The 26818-nt window shown below is 41.9% G+C and overlaps 1 protein-coding gene across 1 annotated transcript in view; it reads left to right on the top strand.

Moving 5' to 3' along the window:
- LOC117521373 (receptor-type tyrosine-protein phosphatase N2-like) overlaps nt 1-26818 on the top strand; it is a 742548-nt gene that overhangs the window by 104617 nt on the left and 611113 nt on the right. The window contains exon 4 of the mRNA XM_034182665.1: nt 22142-22256. Within this exon, the coding sequence (XP_034038556.1) occupies nt 22142-22256 (115 nt within the window). The remainder of the gene's footprint in view (nt 1-22141; nt 22257-26818) is intronic.

Raw genomic sequence — 26818 nt, 5'->3', positions numbered from 1 at the left:
GTTAATTCAAAATGCTGCAGATAGAGTAGTGACGGGGACTAGAAGGAGAGAGCATATTTCACCCATATTGGCCTCTCTTCATTGGCTTCCTGTTAATTCTAGAATAGAATTTAAAATTCTTCTTCTTATTTATAAGGTTTTGAATAATCAGGTCCCATCTTATCTTAGGGACCTCATAGTACCATATCACCCCAATAGAGCGCTTCGCTTTCAGACTGCAGGCTTACTTGTAGTTCCTAGGGTTTTTAAGAGTAGAATGGGAGGCAGAGCCTTCAGCTTTCAGGCTCCTCTCCTGTGGAACCAGCTCCCAATTCGGATCAGGGAGACAGACACCCTGTCTACTTTTAAGATTAGGCTTAAAACTTTCCTTTTTGCTAAAGCTTATAGTTAAGGCTGGATCAGGTGACCCTGAACCATCCCTTAGTTATGCTGCTATAGACTTAGACTGCTGGGGGTTTCCCATGATGCACTGAGTGTTTCTTTCTCTTTTTGCTCTGTATGCACCACTCTGCATTTAATCATTAGTGATTGATCTCTGCTGTCTTCCACAGCATGTCTTTTTCCTAATTCTCTCCCCTCAGCCCCAACCAGTCCCAGCAGAAGACTGCCCCTCCCTGAGCCTGGTTCTGCTGGAGGTTTCTTCCTGTTAAAAGGGAGTTTTTCCTTCCCACTGTCGCCAAGTGCTTGCTCACAGGGGGTCATTTTGACCGTTGGGGTTTTTCTGTAATTATTGTATGGCCTTGACTTACAATATAAAGCGCCTTGGGGCAACTGTTTGTTGTGATTTGGCGCTATATAAATAAAATTGATTTGATTTGATTTGATTTTAGGGTAAACATGTCCCAGCATGTCTTAAACCAGCCACTATACCCTGCTATTGAGGTGGGTGTCATCACTGAGGTATTACCTAGATTTACAGGATTTCATAGTATCTCACTAGGCATGCTGCCGAAACTTGTAACGTCAACAAAAAGCACAACCTGTTTATTTGATCCTATACCAACAAAACTGTTTAAGGACCTGTGGTCCACTCTTGGACTGACTGTGCTGGAAATTATTAATCTCTCATTAACCTCTGGATCTGTTCCTAATTGTTTCAAATCTGCAGTGATTAAATCATTATTTAAGAAATCTAATCTCAGCCCCAGTGTATTGAAAAACTATACGCCGATATCAAATCTGTCATTTTGCTCTAAAATTGTGGAAAAAGTGGTTTCACGGCAGTTTGTGGACGACCTTACTGAGAATAATCTTTTTGAGCCACTGCAGTCTGCTTTTAGAAAATATCATTCCACAGAGACAGCTCTCACTAAAGTGGCGAATGATCTTCTGCTTGCAATGGATTTGGACACCACTACGGTTCTGTTGCTGTTAGATCTCAGTGCTGCATTTGATACAGTGGATCATCATATTCTACTCGATAGGCTGGAAAATCATTTTGGGATTACTGGGAGTGCCCTTGCATGGCTGATGTCATACTTAACCAGTCGTTCTCACTGTGTTTTGTACAGTAACACTACCCCTCTAACCTTAGTGACATGAAATTTGGGGTTCCACGGGTCCATCTTAGGCCACCTGATTTTCTCCCGTTATATAGCACCCCTTGGGCACATATTGCGGCGTTTTGGGATTACCTTTCATTGCTATACTGATGATAGTTATGCATGCTGATAACTGCTGGTAATCTGATCCACAAAAAATCCTTAGAAGATTGCCTTGCATCAGTGAGAAGCTGGATGTCGAGCAACGTCCTACTTTTAAACTCTAATAAGACTGAAATGATGGTTCTTGGTCCATTGAGACATCGACATCACGTTGACCAGCTAACGCTTAGCCTAGGCTCGTGTGTCATCACATCACACTGACAAAGTGAGGAACCTTGGAGTAATTTTTGATCCTACATTGTCCTTTGACCTCCACATTAGAGATATTATGAGGACTGCTTTCTTCCACCTGCGAAATATAGCGAAGATTCGTCCCATCCTGTCTACGGCTGATGCTGAGACCCTGATTCATGCGTTTATCTCTTCTAGATTGGACTACTGCAATGTTCTATTTTCTGGCTTACCGCAGTCTAGCATTAGGGGTCTCCAATTGGTTCATAATGCTGCTGCCAGACTTTTGACATGAAGCAGAAAGTTTGACCACATTACACCCATTTTGACGTCTCTTCACTGGCTTCCTGTCCCAGTGAACCCAGATTTTAACGTTTAACAGATTTTAACTACTGCTAACCTATAAAATTGTTCACAGACTGGCACCTCCCTACTTAGCTGACCTAATTAAACCCTACGAACCGGCCTGGGCTCTGCGTTCTCAGGGTGCAGGGCTACTTTGTGTTTCTAGGGTGAATAAAAAGTCTGCGGGTCACAGAGATTTCTCTTATCATACCCCTGTTCTGTGGAATGATCTCCCTGCGTCAATAAAACAGATTCTGACTTAAGATGCACTTATTTTCCCTTTCGTATGACTAGCATACTGATATAGTATAGTTCTACGCTTTTTACTCTTTTAATTCATTTTATTAGTAAACGGAGCGTGCCGCGGCCTCAACTTTACCTAAATTCTGGGTTTTTTAGTGAAGTTTAGGGCTAGTGGCCGGCGATCACTTTAGTATTTCTTTTGTTTTTCTTGTTGCTTAATGCTGACAAATTATACTGTATTTGTTGTCTTTCTGATGCCTGATTCTGTTTTTTCTATCTGAGTTGCAGCTCCATCCAGAGATGGGTGTGGCATCTGTTCCAGAAACCGTCCTGTGCACCGGCAACATTTCGTGTATGTTCGTTTTGTGAATTGTTTTGTAAATTGTGTCTGTAGCATGGCCCAAGCAGAGGGTCACCCCTTTGAGTCTGGTCTGCTTGAGGTTTCTTCCTCAGATCATAATAGGGAGTTTTTCCTTACCACTGTCACCTGTGTTCTTGCTCTAGGGGTTGGTAAGGTTAGATCTTACTTGTGTGAAGCACCTTGAGGCAACTTTGTTGTGATTTGGTGCTATGTAAATGAAAATAAATGGAAATTGAATTGACTGTGGCCCTGTGCGACCTTTTCGTCTCTGGGCATCTGTGGGCGACGCCTTTTCCTTTGTGGACGCTGCAGTTTTCCCTCTGGGCGTCTCCAGCTTAGCTGCATGTCATTTATTTATCTCAGCAGTCTTCAGTTTGATTCACACCACAGTGTTTCGTTTCCTCATTTTCGTTAGCTTCTGAACAGTCCAAGGTTTCCTGTGTTGTTTTTTTTCCCTCATGCCCATCTGTCTGCTAACAGCCAACCTGATCTTTTTGAACGCCTCCACAGCCAAACCTGATGAAAATAAATAGTTTTTATCCACGCCCGTTGTGTCGGCTGCCTGCACTTTGGGTTCTCTTCCACCGTGGACCTCGGTACGCCTCAGCTTCACAAACAGCCTTTCTGCTTTATCGCTGCTGTTTGAATTTATCCAGGAGGCTGTAAATACACACAGCAGGTTCTGATGACATATTAAATATATATACACACTAAAATAATGTAGCATGTTCATCTGGAGGAGCCTAAAATAATGTTTCGGCAGCACTGCAGAATAATAATGACCTCAGAGCAGAGTGGGTACTTCTTTATGGCTCAGGGTCAGTCTGCTGTCAGATGACATGAGAGAAACACTTTATTTTATTACATTATCAGTATGAATCAATGATGCAATGCAATACACTGACTGTGTGTAATATGGGGTCATTCCTGTGTCAACGCGTTCAGAACTGCAGTAATTATAGATAAACAGTTCGTTGTTAATTTGCTGTGAAAAGTTTTTGCCACATTTTTTTCTCAATGAATTCCGCTTTTGGTTGCTGTCAGATGCATAAACTCCCTTTTTAGCTTCACCTTTTAACAAAACTGTGATGTTAATCAGATGTTTTAAATGAAATCAAATGTGCAAGTTCTTTGGTTTTGCATGTTAAGCTGTGTGATGATCTGCATTCCCATTCAAACAATGAAACTTCGCACTCAGAGCGTCATTTGCCATCCTTTACCTTGACTGGCTGGCAGCCTCCCGCTGCATTTCTGTTTAGTCTGTGAGAAACGCTGAGCCGCTTTGAATGTCCTGGCAGGGGTTCCAACGTTTATTAACCTGTGATGTCAGATGCACTCTGTTCACCCGCCGCTAATGCCCATTTTCTCAGCCGCCGTAGCTGCCGTTACAGGCTCCATTTTATGGCTCTTTGATTGCGCTGGCCGGCCGGACACGCTTTGCAGCTGTTAACAACAGCCTTGTGCCTGAGTCGTGGCGGCTGGGCTGTAATTCATTTTGCAGGAGTGCGAAGAAGTCACCCCCATGCTGAAATACTCAAACACGGAACATCGTCAGATAGAAATGGAGTCATCGCCAGTGATGCTGGTAACGCGTCACTCTAATCTAACCACTTTTTTTAGTAACGCGTAATCTAACGCGTTAATCTTTCCAAATCAGTAATCAGATTAAAGTTACTTCTCCAAGTCACTGTGCGTTACTATTATTTTTGCATTGTGGGTCGATAGCAGCATTAAACTTGGTCCGTGGGCAGGGGATCGGGGTTCGACTGAACTGCCCACTTTAAGCGGGCTGTGAGCTTTTCATCCGCGGTTTTCTGCAGCAGCTACGACTCGTCCTCACCTCTTAAAGCGTGGTAACAACAGCACACCTGCACTGAGCTTTACAAAGACATTTTTATGCTTTTTTTTCTCCTTTATTTACAATTCTGAGCTGAGCCGCTCCGTATCTGCTCATTAAAAACAGCTGATCCTACACGACGCGTCAACAACTAACACTATATTCCACTCAAATGCACCTAAACTCTCTTTCTGAGGACCACATGATGTGAAAACGCAATAAAACTTTCTTACCTGTAAATCTGGTCATGTTTTCTGCATAAATAAATGTTATCCATTCTTTGTGCTCAAACGCCAAAGCAGGGGTGAATCCAGATGGAATGGGGACGTGGGGCAGGGATGTGCTCCCACCCCCACAACACCCCTAGATGAAGCCGTTTTTTACTACAACTACTAATACTACTTATAATAATAATAATTTTGACAAGTAAAATGTTTAGAGATAATTTAAATGTTAGAAAAATGTTAGAAAGAATTTAATAGTTACATTTATAAACAATGTAGGTTAGAAATGGCAAGTTTTACTGTTACAGTGCTGTCACCAGTTAAACATGAGGTCAAGAAAGAGGTCTTTATTTTACTTTTTATAAAACAAGTATTTATTTTCATTGAAGTCAAGAAAGGGTGACTATAAAGTGAATTTTGGCAAAAGCATCATTGTCATGTTGAGGTGGCAGAGGGTTGTTGTCGGCAGCTGGGGAAAGTAACTAAAAAGTAACTAGTAATCTAACTTAGTACTTTTCCGATAGAGTAATCAGTAAAATAACTAAGTTACTTTTTTCAAGGAGTAATCAGTAATCAATAATTGGATTACTTTTTCAAAGTAACTGTGGCAACACTGGTCATCGCTGATCCAGGCAGAAGTAGAGATTTGGTCATTAGAATAATTGGTACAGTTGATTGATCGCCTAAAGTATGTGATGGCATCAGGAATTCCTTTATCCAGTGATTGAGCCGTGCAGGGAAATGACTGTTCTGTGCCTACCGAGGCTGACAATTTTTCTAAGTTTGATTATAAAATAAAACATATTTCAGTTATTCGTGCTTCAAGAGTATTTGTGGAGACATAATACTGAGCAAAAATAAAACACACACACATACACACAGTTTAATTTAAGAGTTTCCAGAATTTAAGCGATTCCTTGTCAGGGAGCTAACTACTGAAGCTTTTGCAGCTAACCATACGTCTGCATATGTGATAATAAAACTAACTGTAGCGTACTGTGCTAACCATTTTCCCTGCATATGTGACAGGGGAGCTAACTGTCGCATATGGAGCTAACATACGTCCTACATATGCAACAATGGAATTAATCATAGCTTATAGAGCTAACAATACTTCTGAATGTGTGAGAATGGAGCTAACTGTAGCACATGTAAATAACCATCCTTCCTGCATATTGAGTCAAAGGACGTGTCACATAGAAATCATAATAACTTAAATTTAGTCTGTTAGTGACCATCTGATGATACGCTGGGATTAATTTTTGCACTTCTGTGACCATTCTCAAATTATATGGCATTGGCAACGAACAGCCACAGAAACTACCGAAAACAGTACTTTTTTTTTACTTTTCCGAGTGTTTCCGACAGTGTTTACGTAACTTTGAGGAAACATCCCAGAGTGCTGTTCAGTGGAATGCAGCTGCTAACGTTAAGACTGGAGCCACAGATTAATTGCAAAGTTTACATAAGTGTGATGTTGTGTTATGATGCAGTCTCATCATGTCCACATCTGCAGGACCAGCATGTCCTGCCCTGCATGTCCTGTGGACAGTGTTCCGCAGGAAAGACACCGCATCCTGTGGAACCAAGCTCACGGGGGTGACGTGACACTCAGGCTGCCCACTGCATGTTATGATCTGACGGTCCGTTTCACCTGGGACAGCCTGTCAATGTGCGTGCCGTGCACTCGCTCGCTGCAGCCGGTCGCAACAGCGATATGTTTTTATGTATGTCCACGTGAGGACAGCAAGCAGACACGCGCATCACAGTGGACAGTTGTTAGGTCATGTCCGTCCAAACATGGTATGTGTTTCCCAGCCATGACGTCCAGATCCAGAGAGCTCAACAGCTGTTGCTGTAGGCGACCACATCCCCTGTCAGTTCAGCGCACACACCAACGTGTCACTCTCTTCTGCATTATGTGATCATTTTTTAAGTTATTTATTTTGTAATTGTGTATGTAGGTAGTGTAGTGCTTATTAATATACCTGTCCTGGCTGTGGTCTCTGTGTTTTTAATGTGACATGTCGTGTGCACTGAGCTGCCATTTGTAGCTGTCAGGGAGTCTCTGGTCAGCAGCTGGGAGGAGGCTCGCTGTGCTGTGTGCACTCAGATCTGGCTATCTGGCCCCAATGTGATCATGTCTGTGCATACATAGTATCAGCATTTTATGCAAGTGTGACCCCCGGCATGCCACATGTGATGGGGGGGAGTGGGGGGGCACACATACGCCACGTGATTTGGGGGGGCACAGACACGCACACGTGCGATACACATGCAGGTCACATGTGCGTTGCTTTTTGCAATGCCACAGTCATGGGGGCACTTACACAAATTTCACATCCAGCTTGAAAGTGATTGTTCACTGTTTTCGTGCTAACAGTGCAAATGGCCATACATTTTCTAAGTGTCAAGCGAGCAGTGTTGGATGTTTGTGTGTGTCACCTGGAATTTGGTAGTCACCTACCACGAAAGAGATGGGCTCTCACAGGGCACACTCTGTCTTTCAGCCTCTGGTGTGCGCGAAGAGTTGTAGCGACAGGTGTACGAGACGTTGGATGCAGCTCTGATTTTTCACCAATGACATGCAGTTACTCTGTGCGTAGGTGAGCCCTACGTATGCAACAATTGAGTTAACCATAGCATATGGAGCTAATCATAGCATATGGAGCTAATCATACTTCCTGTATGTGGGACAAACCATGTGACAAGTAAAACAATTCACAGATGTCAAAACTAACATTTTTTTCTTCCAACTTGATGCTGCAGTCTCCTTCTCTCGTGTTGTGATTAACACTTGGAATGTACGTTCGAGTCTTAGTGATCTTAATTGTTTTTGTTTTTAAACCAAACTCATCTTGTGTTTTGGACATTTGGCCATATGTCCTTTTGTCTGAAATGCATCCATTTTTATGCACAAACAGGAGTCAGTTTGGGTTAATGGTTAGACTTACGTGAGCATCTTTGTGTTGTTGATTAATTTAAAATTTTCTGTGTTGGAAGTACAACTACCGGCTAAGCCACAGTAATAATAATAATTATTATTATTGCCTCGAGGAGTGTTCTTTCTGTTCTGGACACATCCTGCTCCTCCTCACTTTCAGCTTCACATCTGGAGTTCTGGACTGTTTCTGGAATCCTGCAGGAACATCATCGCTTGTCTGCCAAACGCCTCCTTTGTTGTGCTTTGTGCAGCGCGCCCATATTTCCGCTCACATTTTGTTCCGGTGACCATCTGGTGCTGGCGCCTGTTCTCAGCATCGCTGCCAGAAAGCTGTTTGGATGCATGTTAAGCATAAGAAACAGACATGAAAGACCCGCGCAGCTCACCACCCCATTCTCCTGCACTTCTCCTGAAATGTAGGCAGAGGATTGGGTACTCCATTTTTTTAATTTAATTTTATATATATATATATATATATATATATATATATACACACACACAGTGGTATGTAAAGGTTTGGGCCCCCCTGATGATTTCCATGATTTTCCTTTGTAAATCATTGGTTGATTGGATCAGAAATTTCAGTTAAATATATCATACAGCAGACGAACACACTGATATTTGAGAAGTGAAATGAAGTTTATAGGATTTACAGAAAGTGTGCAATAATTCTTTAAACAAAATCAGACAGGTGCATAAATTTGGGCACCACAACGGAAACAATACATCAATATTTAGTAGATCCTCCTTTTGCAGAAATAACAGCTTCTAAATGCTTTCTATAGCTTCCAATGAGAGTCTGGATTCTGGCTGAAGGTAGTTTGGACCATTCCTCTTTACAAAACATCTCCAGTTCAGTCAGGTTTGTTGGTTTCTGAGCATGGACAGCCCGCTTAAAATCACACCACAGATATTCAATAATATTCAGGTATGGGGACTGAGATGGCCATTCCAGAATGTTGTACTTGTTCCTCTGCATGAATGCCTGAGTAGATTTTGAGCAGTGTTTAGGGTTGTTGTCTTGTTGAAAGATCCAGCCCCGGCACAACTTCAACTTTGTCACTGATTCATGAACATTGTTCTCAAGAATCTGCTGATATTGACTGGAATCCATGTGACCCTCAACTTTAACAAGATTCCCAGTACCTGCATTGGCCCCACAGCCACAAAGCAAGATGAAACCACCTCCAAATGCTGTGTTCTTTTTCAGCCATGCATACTGCCCCTTGTTATGTCCAAGTAACTCAGTTTTAGTTTCATCAGTCCACAGCAATGTGGTGGGCATAGTTCTGATAATCCGATAACCGATAATTATCGAAGATAATGTTTTCATTATTGGATTATCTTTTTAGATAACTTTAAAAACCATTATTGGACTAATTATCTTGCGCTAAATTTTTGTCTGATAATTTTTAGACCAATAACGCAGTAAACAAAGCTGAACAGCTACAAACATTTATAAAATTTAAAATCAGGTGAGCACCTACCTGTTAAATGTTTCGTAGCAGATGTGTAGTTCTATCCTCTGCAAACAGAGGAGAGCTGCTTCTAGAAGAAACCGCTCTATCCTCTCCAGTCAAAGGAGAACTGGTAACCAAGAAAAAAAAAAAACTCATTTCTTTTAACCCCATACTGATAGGTGGCCAATATCACACAAGTCATCCAGAGGCATACATTTTTAACTTATGGTTCAAATTTTAACCTAACTAATTTTGGACAAGTTATTTAAATTAACGTCACGTCTGAAGTTTTAAAAGTGAAAATATCAGATATATGTTTTAGTTTTAAAGTAATGCGCTAATTTTTAAGGTTTTAGTGTGGACATGCTGTGCCCAGTATGGGTATGATAGGGTAATCTCAGTACGTTCACGACATGAGAAATGCATTTCAGACACTCTGATCAGGCTCCACGGACAACAGCATTAAACTCTTGTGAATATATTCTCTGGGTTTATAGACCCAGAGAAAATATTTCTAAAATATTTATAGACCCATGTTGTAGGTCTTTGGAGCAGGTCTGTGGGTTGACTATGACTGTTCTCACCATCCTTCGCTTCAGCTTATCTGAGATTTTTCTTGGACTGCCACTTTGGGCCTTAATTAGTACTGTGCCTGTGGTCTTCCATTTCCTCACTATGTTCCTCACAGTGGAAACTGACAGCTGAAATCTCTGAGATAGCTTTTTGTATCCTTCCCCTAAACCATGATGTTGAACAGTCTTTGTTTTTCAGGTTTCAGTTGTTTAGAGGCTCCCATGTTGCCACTCATTAGAAGAGATGCAAAGAGGGGAACCATTTGCAAATGGCCACCTTAAATACCCTTTCTCATGATTGGATTCACCTGTGTAAGGAGGTCAAGGGTCAGTGAGCTTACCAAACCAATTTTGTGTTCCAATAATTAGTGCTAAATGTATTCAAATTAATAAAATGACAAGGGTGCCAAAATTTATGCACCTGCCCAATCTCGTGTAAATAATTATTACACACTTTCTGTAAATCCTATAAACTTCATTTCACTTCTAAAATATCACTGTGTTTGTCTGCTGTATGATATATTTAACTGAAATTGCTGATCCAAACAACCAATGATTTATAAAGGAAAATCATGAAAATTATCAGGGGTGCCCAAACTGTCTGTCTGTCTGTCTGTCTGTCTGTCTATCTATGCCGGGGCACAGTGGTCAGAAATGTTTTGTGGCAGCATAAACACGTTATGCATAGGTTTAGGTCATTGTATTCTGGATTTAATACAGCAAGTTATTGTTCATAAGGCTGTGTTATTTATGTGTCCCCAAGTGTAATTTACAGGTGTTTAAAACTGATTTTAAAATTTTTGATTCACTGTGCCCTGGACACTGATTCACTGTGCCCCATGAATTAGTGTCCGGGGCACAGTGTATCAACTTAGAATATAATGAAAAAACACATGATTATAAAGATTTCTTCAAAATTATTAAATATATGCTGATGCATATGAGTATACAAAATATAATACAGCAAACCAGCTATGTAATATGTGAGTGTCTTTTATAATAAGTTTTTTTTAGAAACTATTATAAATACAACTGTCAGAATTTCTGTTCAAACATGAAAACAGTTGTTTATATACAGAAATTATAGAACTAATTCATGGAAAAATAAATGTATAAGCTTCAACAAGTACTATTTGTCATCCACGTGATACTGGGGCTTAGTAAATCACTTTGTAGACTGATTCACTGTGCCCCGATTCACTGTGGCCCGGGTGCATGTGACATACATGAGTCATGTTATCAAATAGCTGATAGTCTGGAGAAGACATAACACATGCTCATCAGATGCATGGGGTAGTCTTCTAACTAATAACAATTTTTAGGCCACCTTTCGTCTGTTGTGAGAAATAAATACAAAGACACCGACATCCACACAGTTGACTTTACGAGGTCTATAAGAAAAGTATCCGACCTTATTATTTTTTTCAAAAACCATATGGATTTGAATCACGTGTGATTACATCAGACATGCTTGAACCCTCGTGGGCATGCGAGAGTTTTTTCACGCCTGTCGGTTACGTCATTCGCCTGTGGGCAGGCTTTGAGTGAGGAGTGGCCCACCCTCTCATCGATTTTTTTCATTGTTTAGGAATGGCTCAGAGACTGCTGCTTTGTTTGATAAAATTTTTTTCAAAAACTGTAAGGCACAACTGGGTGGACACCATTCGATAAATTCAGCTGGTTTTCGTTGAAAATTTTAACGGCTGATGAGAGATTTTGGTCTGGTAGTGTCGCTTTAAGGACGGCGCACGGTGCCTGACGGCGATCTGCGCTCTGAGGCAGCGTCATCTCGCTGTTTCAAGTTGAAAACTTCCACATTTCAGGCTCTGTTCACCCAGTAAGTCGTCAGAGAACAGAGAACTTTCAGAAGAAGTCGGCATGAGGAGTTTATTCGGACATTCCATTGTTAAAGGTCATTTTGTAATGAAAGAACGTGCGGGCAGAGTCGCATGTCGGGCCGCACCCAACCGCGGGGGGTCGCGACAGGAAAAACACCTCAGTTGGAAAACTTAACGGCCAAGTTGGAACATGCCCAACTGTTAAACAATTTCTCAGTTACTCACTTGTTGAAAGCCATCCAAAGCCGCCTGAATTTTACAAATGGTTTTCAACACGGAGGTGTTTTTCCTGTCGCGGCGCACACAGATTTGCGTTGTCACGGAAATGACTCGGCGAATTTGCGCGCACGTTCTTTCATTACAAAATGTCCTTAAACAGTGGAATGTCCGCATAAACTCCTCATGCCGGCCTCTTCTGAATCTTCTCTGTTCTCTCACGACGTCCTGGGTCAACAGAGCCTTAAATTAGGATGATTTCAGCTCGAAACAGGCCAATGACGTCGCCTGGAAGCGCTGCGCGACGTAGCGACAGAAACACCCCATAATCTCTCATCAGCCGTTAAACTTTTCACCGAAAACCAGCTGAATTTCTCGAATAGTGTCCACTCGGATATTCCTCACAGGTCCCGAAAAAGTTTGATAAAGCAATGTGCGCCGTCTCGAGCAGCGTGTGAAACAAAGGAATTCAGCTGAGAGGGTGGGACCAGTGCTCACTCAAAGCCTGCCCACAGGGAAAAGACGTCACCGACGCGTGAAAAAACTCACGCATGCGCACGAGGGTTCAAGCATGATTGGTGTAATCGCATGTCATTCAAATCCATATAGTTTTTTTTTATAAAACTGCCGGTTAGTTTCATAAGATACCTCGTAGATAGGAAAAAACTGGCTTCACTTGCCACTTAGTTTTACCCTTAATGTATCATAAACAAAACACTAATTTATATGGGGGATGTCTTTATGCATAAAACATGGCATAACTGCTGCAAATATATATGTAGTTTTGCAGAAATAGCTACTGATTCACTGTGCCCGTGATTCAACGTGCCCCGGTTTCCCATATATATATATATATATATATATATATATATATATATATATATATATATATATACATACACTCAACAAAAATATAAACGTACCACTTTTGGTTTTGCTCCCATTTTGTATGAGATGAACTCAAAGATCTAAAACTTTTTCCACATACACAATATCACCATTTCCCTCAAATATTGTTAACAAACCAGTCTAAATCTGTGATAGTGAGCACTTCTCCTTTGCTGAGATAATCCATCCCACCTCACAGGTGTGCCATATCAAGATGCTGATTAGACACCATGATTAGTGCACAGGTGTGCCTTAGATTGCCCACAATAAAAGGCCACTCTGAAAGGTGCAGTTTTATCACACAGCACAATGCCACAGATGTCGCAAGATTTGAGGGAGCGTGCAATTGGCATGCTGACAGCAGGAATGTCAACCAGAGCTGTTGCTCGTGTATTGAATGTTCATTTCTCTACCATAAGCCGTCTCCAAAGGCGTTTCAGAGAATTTGGCAGTACATCCAACCAGCCTCACAACCGCACACCACGTGTAACCACACCAGCCCAGGACCTCCACATCCAGCATGTTCACCTCCAAGATCGTCTGAGACAAGCCACTCGGACAGCTGCTGAAACAATCGGTTTGTATAACCAAAGAATTTCTGCACAAACTGTCAGAAACCGTCTCAGGGAAGCTCATCTGCATGCTCGTCGTCCTCATCGGGGTCTCGACCTGACTCAGTTTGTTGTTGTAACCGACTTGAGTGGGCAAATGCTCACATTCGCTGGCGTTTGGCACGTTGGAGAGGTGTTCTCTTCATGGATGAATCCTGGTTCACACTGTCCAGGGCAGATAGCAGACAGCGTGTGTGGCGTCGTGTGGGTGAGCGGTTTTCTGATGTCAATGTTGTGGATCGAGTGGCCCATGGTGGCGGTGGGGTTATGGTATGGGCAACCGTCTGTTATGGACGAAGAACACAGGTGCATTTTATTGATGGCATTTTGAATGCACAGAGATACCGTGATGAGATCCTGAGGCCCATTGTTGTGCCATACATCCAAGAACATCACCTCATGTTGCAGCAGGATAATGCACGGCCCCATGTTGCAAGGATCTGTACACAATTCTTGGAAGCTGAAAATGTCCCAGTTCTTGCATGGCCGGCATACTCACCGGATATGTTACCCATTGAGCATGTTTGGGATGCTCTGGACCGGCGTATACGACAGTGTGTACCAGTTCCTGCCAATATCCAGCAACTTCGCACAGCCATTGAAGAGGAGTGGACCAACATTCCACGTATCCCCCCCAATAAAACAAAACTGCACCTTTCAGAGTGGCCTTTTATTGTGGGCAGTCTAATGCACACCTGTGCAGTAATCATGGTGTCTAATCAGCATCTTGATATGGCACACCTGTGAGGTGGGATGGATTATCTCAACAAAGGAGAAGTGCTCACTATCACAGATTTAGACTGGTTTGTGAACAATATTTGAGGGAAATGGTGATATTGTGTATGTGGAAAACGTTTTAGATCTTTGAGTTCATCTCATACAAAATGGGAGCAAAACCAAAAGTGTTGCGTTTATATTTTTGTTGAGTGTGTGTGTGTATATATATATATATATATGTGTATATGTGTGTGTGTGTGATGTTTCACTTGCAAAATATGTTCATACAGAAGAATGTTTCCATTTCCAATATGTAGTTTTTTTTTTTTTTTCTTCTTCCTTTTTCTCCCAAAACAGAATCAAGGACTGGTTAATTTCTTCTCTCGTGCCGTTATTCTGACTGAAGACGAACTGAATTTGCTGAGTTGCAGAAGTGATGTAAAATAACAGCTTGTGCACAGACACTTTCTGCAGGTGGATTTGGAACATTGTTTAATTGCAGCATCCAGAAAACTGCATTTATTTGGTTGTGACAGCAGCTGAAATCTTTATTGGTTCGATACCCATGTATCAACATGTCGTTGAGTAAAACCCAAATAATCTCCCAGTGTGGACCGGCTTGGTTCTGGACTCGAGTCTGAATGATACTCAGTTATACATGCCGGTAACTGCTCATAATCTCATCCACATAAAATGCTTAGAAGATTGCGAAGCTGGATGTCTAGCATCTTCCTACTTTTATACTCTGACAAGACTGAAATGATGGTTCTTGGTCCAGTGAGGGCTCTCCAGTTGGTTCACAATGCTGCTGCCAGACTTTTGACAGGAAGCAGAACATTTGACCACATTCCACCCATTTTGTGTCTCTTCACTGGCTTCCTGTCCCACTACTGGTGGTTGGCTCTCACTGCGGTATTGTATCACTTCCTGTTCCGGAGCACAGCGGTGTTTTTCTGTATCTGTTAGCTGTTTAATCTGCGCAGTTAGATTGATCTAGTTATCTAGATTACGATTTGTTTCCCAGTGTAATCTTTACGTGCCTTAACTAAAGCACTCCTTCTGCTGAATCACCTCTAAATTATTTACACATTATTCACTTTGCGTGTTTTTAGGAATCCGCTAGCTTAGCGTAGCTACTAGCTCTTAGCCGATTTAGCATGGCGGCTTCTCCTGTCTCTCCCGCACTTTTCTGCTCTGGGTGTGAAATGTTTAGTTATTCCTCGGCCTCCTTTAGCAGTAACGGTACTTGTAATAAGTGTAGCTTATTCGTAGCTTTGGAGGCCAGGCTGGGCGAATTGGAGACTCGGCTCCGCACCGTGGAAAATTCTACAGCTAGCCAGGCCCCTGTAGTCGGTGCGGACCAAGGTAGCTTAGCCGCCGTTAGTTTCCCTCTGGCAGATCCCGAGCAGCCGGGAAAGCAGGCCGACTGGGTGACTGTGAGGAGGAAGCGTAGCCCTAAACAGAAGCCCCGTGTACACCGCCAACCCGTTCACATCTCTAACCGTTTTTCCCCACTCGACGACACACCCGCCGAGGATCAAACTCTCGTTATTGGCGACTCTGTTTTGCGAAATGTGAAGTTAGCGACACCAGCAACCATAGTCAGTTGCCTTCCGGGGGCCAGAGCAGGCGACATTGAAGGAAATTTGAAACTGCTGGCTAAGGCTAAGCGTAAATTTGGTAAGAAAAATTAAAAAAAATTAAAAGTTAAAATTAAAAAATTAAAAGTAAAATTAACATTAAATCGGTGTGTAACTTTGCAAAAACAATGTCGGACTCTGTAGTTTTCTCTGGGCCCCTCCCCAATCAGACCGGGAGTGACATGTTTAGCCGCATGTTCTCCTTGAATTGCTGGCTGTCTGAGTGGTGTCCAAAAAATGAGGTGGGCTTCATAGATAATTGGCAAAGCTTCTGGGGAAAACCTGGTCTTGTTAGGAGAGACGGCATCCATCCCACTTTGGATGGAGCAGCTCTCATTTCTAGAAATCTGGCCAATTTTCTTAAATCCTCCAAACCCTGACTATCCAGGGTTGGGACCAGGAAGCAGAGTTGTAGTCTTACACACCTCTCTGCAGCTTCTCTCCCCCTGCCATCCCCTCATTACCCCATCCCCGTAGAGACGGTGCCTGCTCCCAGACTACCAATAACCAGCAAAAATCTGTTTAAGCATAAAAATTCAAAAAGAAAAAATAATATAGCACCTTCAACTGCACCACAGACTAAAACAGTTAAATGTGGTCTATTAAACATTAGGTCTCTCTCTTCTAAGTCCCTGTTGGTAAATGATATAATAATTGATCAACATATTGATTTATTCTGCCTTACAGAAACCTGGTTACAGCAGGATGAATATGTTAGTTTAAATGAGTCAACACCCCCGAGTCACACTAACTGCCAGAATGCTCGTAGCACGGGCCGGGGCGGAGGATTAGCAGCAATCTTCCATTCCAGCTTATTAATTAATCAAAAACCCAGACAGAGCTTTAATTCATTTGAAAGCTTGACTTAGTCTTGTCCATCCAAATTGGAAGTCCCAAAAACCAGTTTTATTTGTTATTATCTATCGTCCACCTGGTCGTTACTGTGAGTTTCTCTGTGAATTTTCAGACCTTTTGTCTGACTTAGTGCTTAGGTCAGATAAGATAATTATAGTGGGCGATTTTAACATCCACACAGATGCTGAGAATGACAGCCTCAACACTGCATTTAATCTATTATTAGACTCTATTGGCTTTGCTCAAAAAGTAAATGAGTCCACCCACCACTTTAATCATATCTTAGATCTTGTTCTGACTTATGGTATGGAAATAGAAGACTTAACAGTATTCCCTGAAAACTCCCTTCTGTCTGATCATTTCTTAATAACATTTACATTTACTCTGATGGACTACCCAGCAGTGGGGAATAAGTTTCATTACACTAGAAGTCTTTCAGAAAGCGCTGTAACTAGGTTTAAGGATATGATTCCTTCTTTATGTTCTCTAATGCCATATACCAACACAGTGCAGAGTAGCTACCTAAACTCTGTAAGTGAGATAGAGTATCTCGTCAATAGTTTTACATCCTCATTGAAGACAACTTTGGATGCTGTAGCTCCTCTAAAAAAGAGAGCTTTAAATCAGAAGTGCCTGACTCCGTGGTATAACTCACAAACTCGTAGCTTAAAGCAGATAACCCGTAAGTTGGAGAGGAAATGGCGTCTCACTAATTTAGAAGATCTTCACTTAGCCTGGAAAAAAGAGTCTGTTGCTCTATAAAAAAAGCCCTCCGTAAAGCTAGGACATCTTTCTACTCATCACTAATTGAAGAAAATAAGAACCCCAGGTTTCTTTTCAGCACTGTAGCCAGGCTGACAGAGTCAGAGCTCTATTGAGCTGAGTATTCCATTAACTTTAACTAGTAATGACTTCATGACTTTCTTTGCTAACAAAATTTTAACTATTAGAGAAAAAATTACTCATAACCATCCCAAAGACGTATCGTTATCTTTGGCTGCTTTCAGTGATGCCGGTATTTGGTTAGACTCTTTCTCTCCGATTGTTCTGTCTGAGTTATTTTCATTAGTTACTTCATCCAAACCATCAACATGTTTATTAGACCCCATTCCTACCAGGCTGCTCAAGGAAGCCCTACCATTATTTAATGCTTCGATCTTAAATATGATCAATCTATCTTTGTTAGTTGGCTATGTACCACAGGCTTTTAAGGTGGCAGTAATTAAACCATTACTTAAAAAGCCATCACTTGACCCAGCTATCTTAGCTAATTATAGGCCAATCTCCAACCTTCCTTTTCTCTCAAAAATTCTTGAAAGGGTAGTTGTAAAACAGCTAACTGATCATCTGCAGAGGAATGGTCTATTCGAAGAGTTTCAGTCAGGTTTTAGAATTCATCATAGTACAGAAACAGCATTAGTGAAGGTTACAAATTATCTTCTTATGGCCTCGGACAGTGGACTCATCTCTGTGCTTGTTCTGTTAGACCTCAGTGCTGCTTTTGATACTGTTGACCATAAAATTTTATTACAGAGATTAGAGCATGCCATAGGTATTAAAGGCACTGCGCTGCGGTGGTTTGAATCATATTTGTCTAATAGATTACAATTTGTTCATGTAAATGGGGAATCTTCACAGACTAAAGTTAATTATGGAGTTCCACAAGGTTCTGTGCTAGGACCAATTTTATTCACTTTATACATGCTTCCCTTAGGCAGTATTATTAGACGGTATTGCTTAAATTTTCATTGTTACGCAGATGATACCCAGCTTTATCTATCCATGAAGCCAGAGGACACACACCAATTAGCTAAACTGCAGGATTGTCTTACAGACATAAAGACATGGATGACCTCTAATTTCCTGCTTTTAAACTCAGATAAAACTGAAGTTATTGTACTTGGCCCCAGAAATCTTAGAAACATGGTGTCTAACCAGATCCTTACTCTGGATGGCATTACCCTGACCTCTAGTAATACTGTGAGAAATCTTGGAGTCATTTTTGATCAGGATATGTCATTCAAAGCGCATATTAAACAAATATGTAGGACTGCTTTTTTGCATTTACGCAATATCTCTAAAATCAGAAAGGTCTTGTCTCAGAGTGATGCTGAAAAACTACTTCATGCATTTATTTCCTCTAGGCTGGACTATTGTAATTCATTATTATCAGGTTGTCCTAAAAGTTCCCTAAAAAGCCTTCAGTTAATTCAAAATGCTGCAGCTAGAGTACTGACGGGGACTAGAAGGAGAGAGCATATCTCACCCATATTGGCCTCTCTTCATTGGCTTCCTGTTAATTCTAGAATAGAATTTAAAATTCTTCTTCTTACTTATAAGGTTTTGAATAATCAGGTCCCATCTTATCTTAGGGACCTCGTAGTACCATATCACCCCAATAGAGTGCTTCGCTCTCAGACTGCAGGCTTACTTGTAGTTCCTAGGGTTTGTAAGAGTAGAATGGGAGGCAGAGCCTTCAGCTTTCAGGCTCCTCTCCTGTGGAACCAGCTCCCAATTCAGATCAGGGAGACAGACGTCCCTCTCTACTTTTAAGATTAGGCTTAAAACTTTCCTTTTTGCTAAAGCTTATAGTTAGGGCTGGATCAGGTGACCCTGAACCATCCCTTAGTTATGCTGCTATAGACGTAGACTGCTGGGGGGTTCCCATGATGCACTGTTTCTTTCTCTTTTTGCTCTGTATGCACCACTCTGCATTTAATCATTAGTGATCGATCTCTGCTCCCCTCCACAGCATGTCTTTTTCCTGGTTCTCTCCCTCAGCCCCAACCAGTCCCAGCAGAAGACTGCTCCTCCCTGAGCCTGGTTCTGCTGGAGGTTTCTTCCTGTTAAAAGGGAGTTTTTCCTTCCCACTGTAGCCAAGTGCTTGCTCACAGGGGGTCGTTTTGACCGTTGGGGTTTTACATAATTATTGTATGGCCTTGCCTTACAATATAAAGCGCCTTGGGGCAACTGTTTGTTGTGATTTGGCGCTATATAAAAAAAATTGATTGATTGATTGATTTTAAGGTTCTGTTACTAACCTATAAATTTATTCATGGACTGGCCCCTCCCTACTTAGCTGACCTAATTAAATCCTATGTACTGGCCTGAGCACTGCGTTCTCAGGGTGCAGGACTATTTTGTATCCCTAGGGTGAATAAAAAGTCTGCAGGTCACCGATCTTTCTCTTATTGTGCCCTGTTCTGTGGAATGATCTCCCTGCATGAGTAAAACAGTAGTCTGCTCCGTAGAGCCTTTCAAGTCCAGACTTAAGACACACTTATTTTCCCTTTTGTATGGCTAGCATACTGGCACAGTATGTTACTATGTGCACCAGCATTGGCTCCCAAAATTTCCTGTATATTCTTTTTGTAAATTGTTTTGTAAATTGTGTTGGTCGGATGGCCCAAGCAGAGGGTCACCCCTATGAGTCTGGTCTGCTTGAGGTTTCTTCCTCAAATCATCAGGTGGGAATTGTTCCTTACCACTGTTGCCTGTGTGCTTGCTCTTTTGTTTGGTAAGGTTAGATTTTTTTTTGTGTGAAGCACATTGAGGCAACTTTGCTGTGATTTGGCACTATATATATGAAATAAATTGAATTGAAATTGAATTGAATTGCAATAAAGAAATATATAGTTGACCCCAACAATGATTTCAGTAACTGCTGCTTTAAAATACAAAACATGACAACGTCCCATAATTACCTCCATATACAGTGTGTTAATGAAACTACACTTTGATATGTGGTGCATTCATGAACAAAAAACAAAAACAGAAAACTGCTGCTCACCACAGACTTCATCTCCTGTTACTTAAATTCAGCAGACTGTCACTGAAGCAAATTCTCAATCAGCCAAAATAAATTTGAGTCAACGCAAAAAAGCAAAACAAACTGCACAACAATGCTGTTGTTGCGGAAACAGAAATTTATCTGAAGTTCCATGAAAGATGACCTTAATTCAGAATAACTGCCAAGAATCACAATACGAGGGTGTGCAGAGGTCAGTACTGCCTGTTTACAGTAACAGGGTTTTGTGTTCAAATCCAACCAGGGAACCACATTAATCTGAAAGCAAAGCACATAATACATTAGCTCTGTAAAACACATCTTCCACCTGATAAATTTTCACCAGCCGATGATCTGTGGACTTTATACATCTATGGGAGGCTAGCCCCACCCACCATTCAGATCAGATTAGATTAGATTAGATATTTTGATTGATTGATTTTTATTCGTATAAAATGTAAACGTGATAATACAGTATGAAAATGTATTAAATAAGCATGGATACATAAATATACAGGGAAACACAAAAAAGCATAAAGCACTTCTTTTCACTGTGGCCCAAATAGACAGAACATTGATCCCATGGGAAGTCTTCCTTGAGGAAAATGAGGTTCCAGCAGCATTGTATAGCAGCACACAGGGTAAGAAGCACACAGAGTATCAACAGTAGAAGTAATTTCATCATAAAGTTGAGGAATGACTGAAAATCTCAAATATGCATTAATGTTAAATGCACGTCAAACAAAATGAGAGAAACTTTCCTTTGAACAATGTAAGTGATTGTTGCAGTCTAAAGCTCAGACTTTACAAGGTGCAATTGAATGCATCATGAAAGTGCACATATGTTACACTGTAAGAAGTGGTAAATAGAAGAAGTAAAAGAAGTCCATCGATTTGTGACTGCAGTTTTTATTTGGCAGCCTGGAATACAGCACAAATGCACATGCGCTTTGTGTTTCTGACCGTGCACCACAGACTGCTAAAATACAGCCCACAATTACAATTAATCCAAACCGTGTACAGGGTCAGTGGATGTGGATTCATTCGGTACCGTCCACATTCACATCTGCATTTGTGGCACTGAAAGTGAACGGCGTCAACCAGTTTATCTTCTGCTCTCATAATTATTGCTCGGACACATCTGTATGTCTGTCATGCGGTGGTTTCTGGACTTCCACTTAGCGGTTGCTGGGCTGATCTGCTCAAAAGTTGGCACACTGGTTTGGGGGTTAGTGGAGCAGTGCATATTTCATTATTGTCCTAATTAGCCTACAACAATAAAAGTTATTAGACTCTGGATCAAAACACTTTTACCACAATGGGATGCAGCTCAGCCACATTTGCTCTACATGACTAAATTAGGTTGTGAACGGGTCGGAACACTGAAAGATATTGGGGTCAGAAAAATACATGTCCTCCCCAAAGGGAAAGTTTTCAACCTATCCAATGCTTCTACATTCTATGGTGGAAATACAAACCATGTTTATCTCTAAACCTGGGATTCTTATCCACAGTATCATGAGCATCAGTCTCTGCCAACTGCACCAAACATTTGTACTTTCAACATTTTTACAAATCAGATTTATTTGACAAGAAATGGTTCAGTCTTCACCAGTAATTTTTTTTTTTTTTTTTTTTTTTTTTTTTGGTTGAACCGAGCCACAGGTTTCTCCTAGTGAATATAAATATTCAAAATAGCAATGTTTTCACAGTCAAATGTGGTTTCACTGGTGAAATGGAATTCAGAATTTGTCCTTCTGTTCTGTAGGCTTAACCTGGGAAGATGACACCACACAACAGGTTCTGTCCAAAGAATTGTCCAAACTCAGGAGGATTCCCTACAGGCCACTCCAGAAAGGCTCCGCCTACAGCACCGACAGCAGGTCCCACAATCCCATCTGTTCTCTCTGAAAGAATTTCACCAGCTCACCTATATTTGGCTCTAGACACCTATCAGCAATATTGTTTTATTTGTTTTATTTGTTTACCTTATTTTCAGCTCTTTTATTTGGGATTTTTGTTCATTATTGAAATGTACTGATTATTATTGGCATTTAACTTTTTATTATTACAGTTTATTTTGTTTAGTGCTTTGTTTCCTGGAAAAGTCTGATATAGTCACTAATTATTATTTATAGCATATACACTCAACAAAAATATAAACACAACACTTTTGGTTTTGCTCCCATTTTGTATGAGATGAACTCAAAGATCTAAAACTTTTTCCACATACACAATATCACCATTTCCTTCAAATATTGTTCACAAACCAGTTTAAATCTGTGATAGTGAGCACTTCTCCTTTGCTGAGATAATCCATCCCACCTCACAGGTGTGCCATATCAAGATGCTGATTAGACACCATGATTAGTGCACAGGTGTGCCTTAGACTGCCCACAATAAAAGGCCACTCTGAAAGGTGCAGTTTTGTTTTATTGGGGGGGATACCAGTCAGTATCTGGTGTGACCACCATTTTCCTCATGCAGTGCAACACATCTCCCTCGCATAGAGTTGATCAGGTTGTCAATTGTGGCCTGTGGAATGTTGGTCCACTCCTCTTCAATGGCTGTGCGAAGTTGCTGGATATTGGCAGGAACTGGTACACGCTGTCATATACGCCGGTCCAGAGCATCCCAAACATGCTCAATGGGTGACATGTCCGGTGAGTATGCCGACCATGCAAGAACTGGGACATTTTCAGCTTCCAAGAATTGTGTACAGATCCTTGCAACATGGGGCCGTGCATTATCCTGCTGCAACATGAGGTGATGTTCTTGGATGTTGGCACAACAATGGGCCTCAGGATCTCGTCACGGTATCTCTGTGCATTCAAAATGCCATCAATAAAATGCACCTGTGTTCTTCGTCCATAACAGACGCCTGCCCATACCATAACCCCACCGCCACCATGGGCCACTCGATCCACAACATTGACATCAGAAAACCGCTCACCCACACGACGCCACACACACTGTCTGCCATCTGCCCTGGACAGTGTGAACCAGGATTCATCTGTGAAGAGAACACCTCTCCAACATGCCAAACACCAGCGAATGTGAGCATTTGCCCACTCAAGCCAGTTATGACGACGAACTGGAGTCAGGTCGAGACCCCGATGAGGACGACGAGCATGCAGATGCGCTTCCCTGAGACGGTTTCTGACAGTTTGTGCAGAAATTCTTTGGTTATGCAAACCGATTGTTTCAGCAGCTGTCCAAGTGGCTGGTCTCAGACGATCTTGGAGGTGAACATGCTGGATGTGGAGGTCTTGGGCTGGTGTGGTTACACGTGGTCTGCAGTTGTGAGGCTGGTTGGATGTACTGCCAAATTCTTTGAAACGCCTTTGAAGACGGCTTATGGTAGAGAAATGAACATTCAATACACGAGCAACAGCTCTGGTTGACATTCCTGCTGTCAGCATGCCAATTGCACGCTCCCTCAAATCTTGCGACATCTGTGGCATTGTGCTGTGTGATAAAACTGCACCTTTCAGAGTGGCCTTTTATTGTGGGCAGTCTAAGGCACACCTGTGCACTAATCATGGTGTCTAATCAGCATCTTGATATGGCACACCTGTGAGGTGGGATGGATTATCTCAGCAAAGGAGAAGTGCTCATTATCACAGATTTAGATTGGTTTGTGAACAATATTTGAGGGAAATGGTGATATTGTGTATGTGGAAAAAGTTTTAGATCTTTGAGTTCATCTCATACAAAATGGGAGCAAAACCAAAAGTGTTGCGTTTATATTTTTGAGTGTATGATTTTTCTGTATGTTGCAGCACCTCCAAAACTGGTTTAAAAAACTTATAGTCAGGAAAATATGTTTTTTATTTATTTATTTGCAGATCTAACTCAAGACTCTTTAGGGCCTTTCACACTGCATGTGTTCAGGACGTTAAACGCGTCATGCTTCGCTCTAAAACCCATTATTTTCAATGAGCTAGTGTGATGAGCTAGCACGATGCTCCGCCAGGAGCGCACATTGCCGCTTGTTGTCAGGCTGCCACGGTCAAAGTTCAACCCAATCCAGCGTTCATCGCTGCGCACTGTGATGTAGCTTTGCACTGTCCGATAGAAACAAGGCATCAGGCCAAAACACAGAAGGGGACACAGTGCAGAAAAGCATCACAGAACTGTTCATTTATACACAGCAGTTTTTTGAAGAAAATAAATGTTTTGTTTTTGTTACCTCAATTAATTTCTGATTACTGTACATTTTGAAGTCAAAAAACCTTTCTTCAGGCCCCTTCACACATAACATGAATGAAGGCGACTAGCGCATGAAGGAGGAATTGCATGCCATTCGTGAACAATGAGAGTTACCTCAAACGCCTCGTAGAGCTGTAACTACAACCATTCGCATGCACAAGCGTCCGAAAGACAGGGAGTGCTCTGCACGTGCTCATTTAATCCTCCTCTCAGCAGGTGTCGGCCAAATTCCAGGTGCCACACACAAACATCTAACACCACTCGCTGGACACTTAGAAAAGGCGGGGCTGTTCACGCTCCTGGTACGATAGTAGACAGCAGGCGACCACATTCGAAGTGTCTGTGAAAAGTTTCGACGTGCCACACGAAAGTGGCGTAACCTCGCAAAAACATGGGTGTAACTGGGCTGAACCCCCCCCCCGCACACACACACACACACACAAATGGCATGTGGAGTGTGCCATCGTTGTCGCTCCCCGCCAACACATATGGCTTGTGGACTGTGTTGTTTCCCCCACCAACACACACACACATTATGAATCCAACATTGTGAGCTGTGGCTGGGGGTCCCAGAGTCCAGTCGCTGTCCAGCGGCTACTGAAACAGCTGACCGCTGTGTCTTGCAACTCAGCCGGAGTGCACTTGTGTGGTTGGGCACCCATGCCCTCATGAGCACCAGCTAGCGTCTGAGCACATGGCACGCTGTGAAGCCACCCGGCCGGCTGACGTCACTTCCACCACGTAAATTGTAGTTTGCATGACAGACAGAAAGACTGGAAAATAAATAAGATAAATAAGGGTGAAGGCGTGAACTAATTCTTGTGTGATCGCTTTGCTCATACGCTTTACTGTGGACATGCGGCTCATGTCAGCTGACCCCAGACTGACAGCTGGACATGACCCTGCATGCAAGGTGTTAGATTATAACACAGACATCAGACAGATGCAGGACAAACACATAATATTACATACATAAAATTAAAATCACACAACAATGCAACAGAGAGTGAGCCTTTATGTTCTGTGAACTGCCGAGGTCCGCTAACAGAGGTGGGTGTGTCCCCCTGCAACGTGCAGCTGTTCAGATATCTGTGCTCGCAACTCACAGCTCGGGAACACCTGCAGTGGCTTGTAGGATATGACCTCACATAACTGTACCGTGAGGCGTGGACGTTGGCATGCTGTCCTCACGTGGAAATAAATTAAAACATATTGCTTCAGCTCACGGCACGTCAGCACTCCGCCATGCTGGTGAATATCGTGCTATGCTGGAAATCACCCCACGGGATGCCCCCGCGAGGTGCGTGTCACTGTGGGATTTCCCCACATTGTAATAATTAAAACACATATCACATTTGCAGCAGATCACTGCGCGATGGACATGCCATGCCAGCTGATGTTTACACGATGTGAGAGCCCGGCTCTTCATGATACAGGAGCCGTTCGGCTCTTCATGAGACGAGAACATCAGGTAATTCATGTAAAACATAAAAGGGAGAACATTTCATTACTTCCTGGTGTACTTCCAGGCGGAGGCTAAGTCCGCTCCTTATAACAGGAATGAAGTATTATGAATTGTGGTGTTTTATTAATTTTTTTCTCTGCTGCTGTGTACGCCACTTTCCACATGCTCACACTGTGTTCGTGTGCTCGAACGCGAGCATGCACGAAATCGTCACTGCGGTATTGTGCACGCTTGTTTGACCATGCATTCCTCCCAACAGCAGGTGGAATGTTTCGCGGTTCCCCATTTTGTTTTTGGTTTGCAGATTTTCTTTCAGGTTTCTGCGTCTTTCATGTTATGTGTGAAGGGCCCCTTACATCAGAAAAAAAAAGATTCTTTAGAAGTCTTTGTTAATCTGTAAATTAAAACCATAACTTATCTGTGGTTGTTGTTTCAGATGAGATGATTTTTTGATTAACATTATGATGAACCTTGTACATTTATTTTTAGGCAAATAAAATAGCATGAAAAGTCATATTTACATTTTTAAGTCTGGTAGAGTCATTCATATCTGTATTTAAACCAGGAAAAAAAAGACACCATGAATAAAAATAAATATTTATTATAAACACAACAGGAGATGATGTAACAATGACTGCAGTGTACCTGTTGATTAGGATTTCTAATGTTACATAAACCTCATCATGGTTTATGTCATATTTTAATTTAGTCATTTCAACATGTAATTATGTCCTCATTGACTGTGATTGTTTTTAATGCTGTAATTAG

Source organism: Thalassophryne amazonica, chromosome 12, assembly GCF_902500255.1.
Source record: "Thalassophryne amazonica chromosome 12, fThaAma1.1, whole genome shotgun sequence".
Taxonomy (NCBI): Eukaryota; Metazoa; Chordata; class Actinopteri; order Batrachoidiformes; family Batrachoididae; genus Thalassophryne; species Thalassophryne amazonica.
This window is presented reverse-complemented; position numbering and strand designations above follow the sequence as displayed.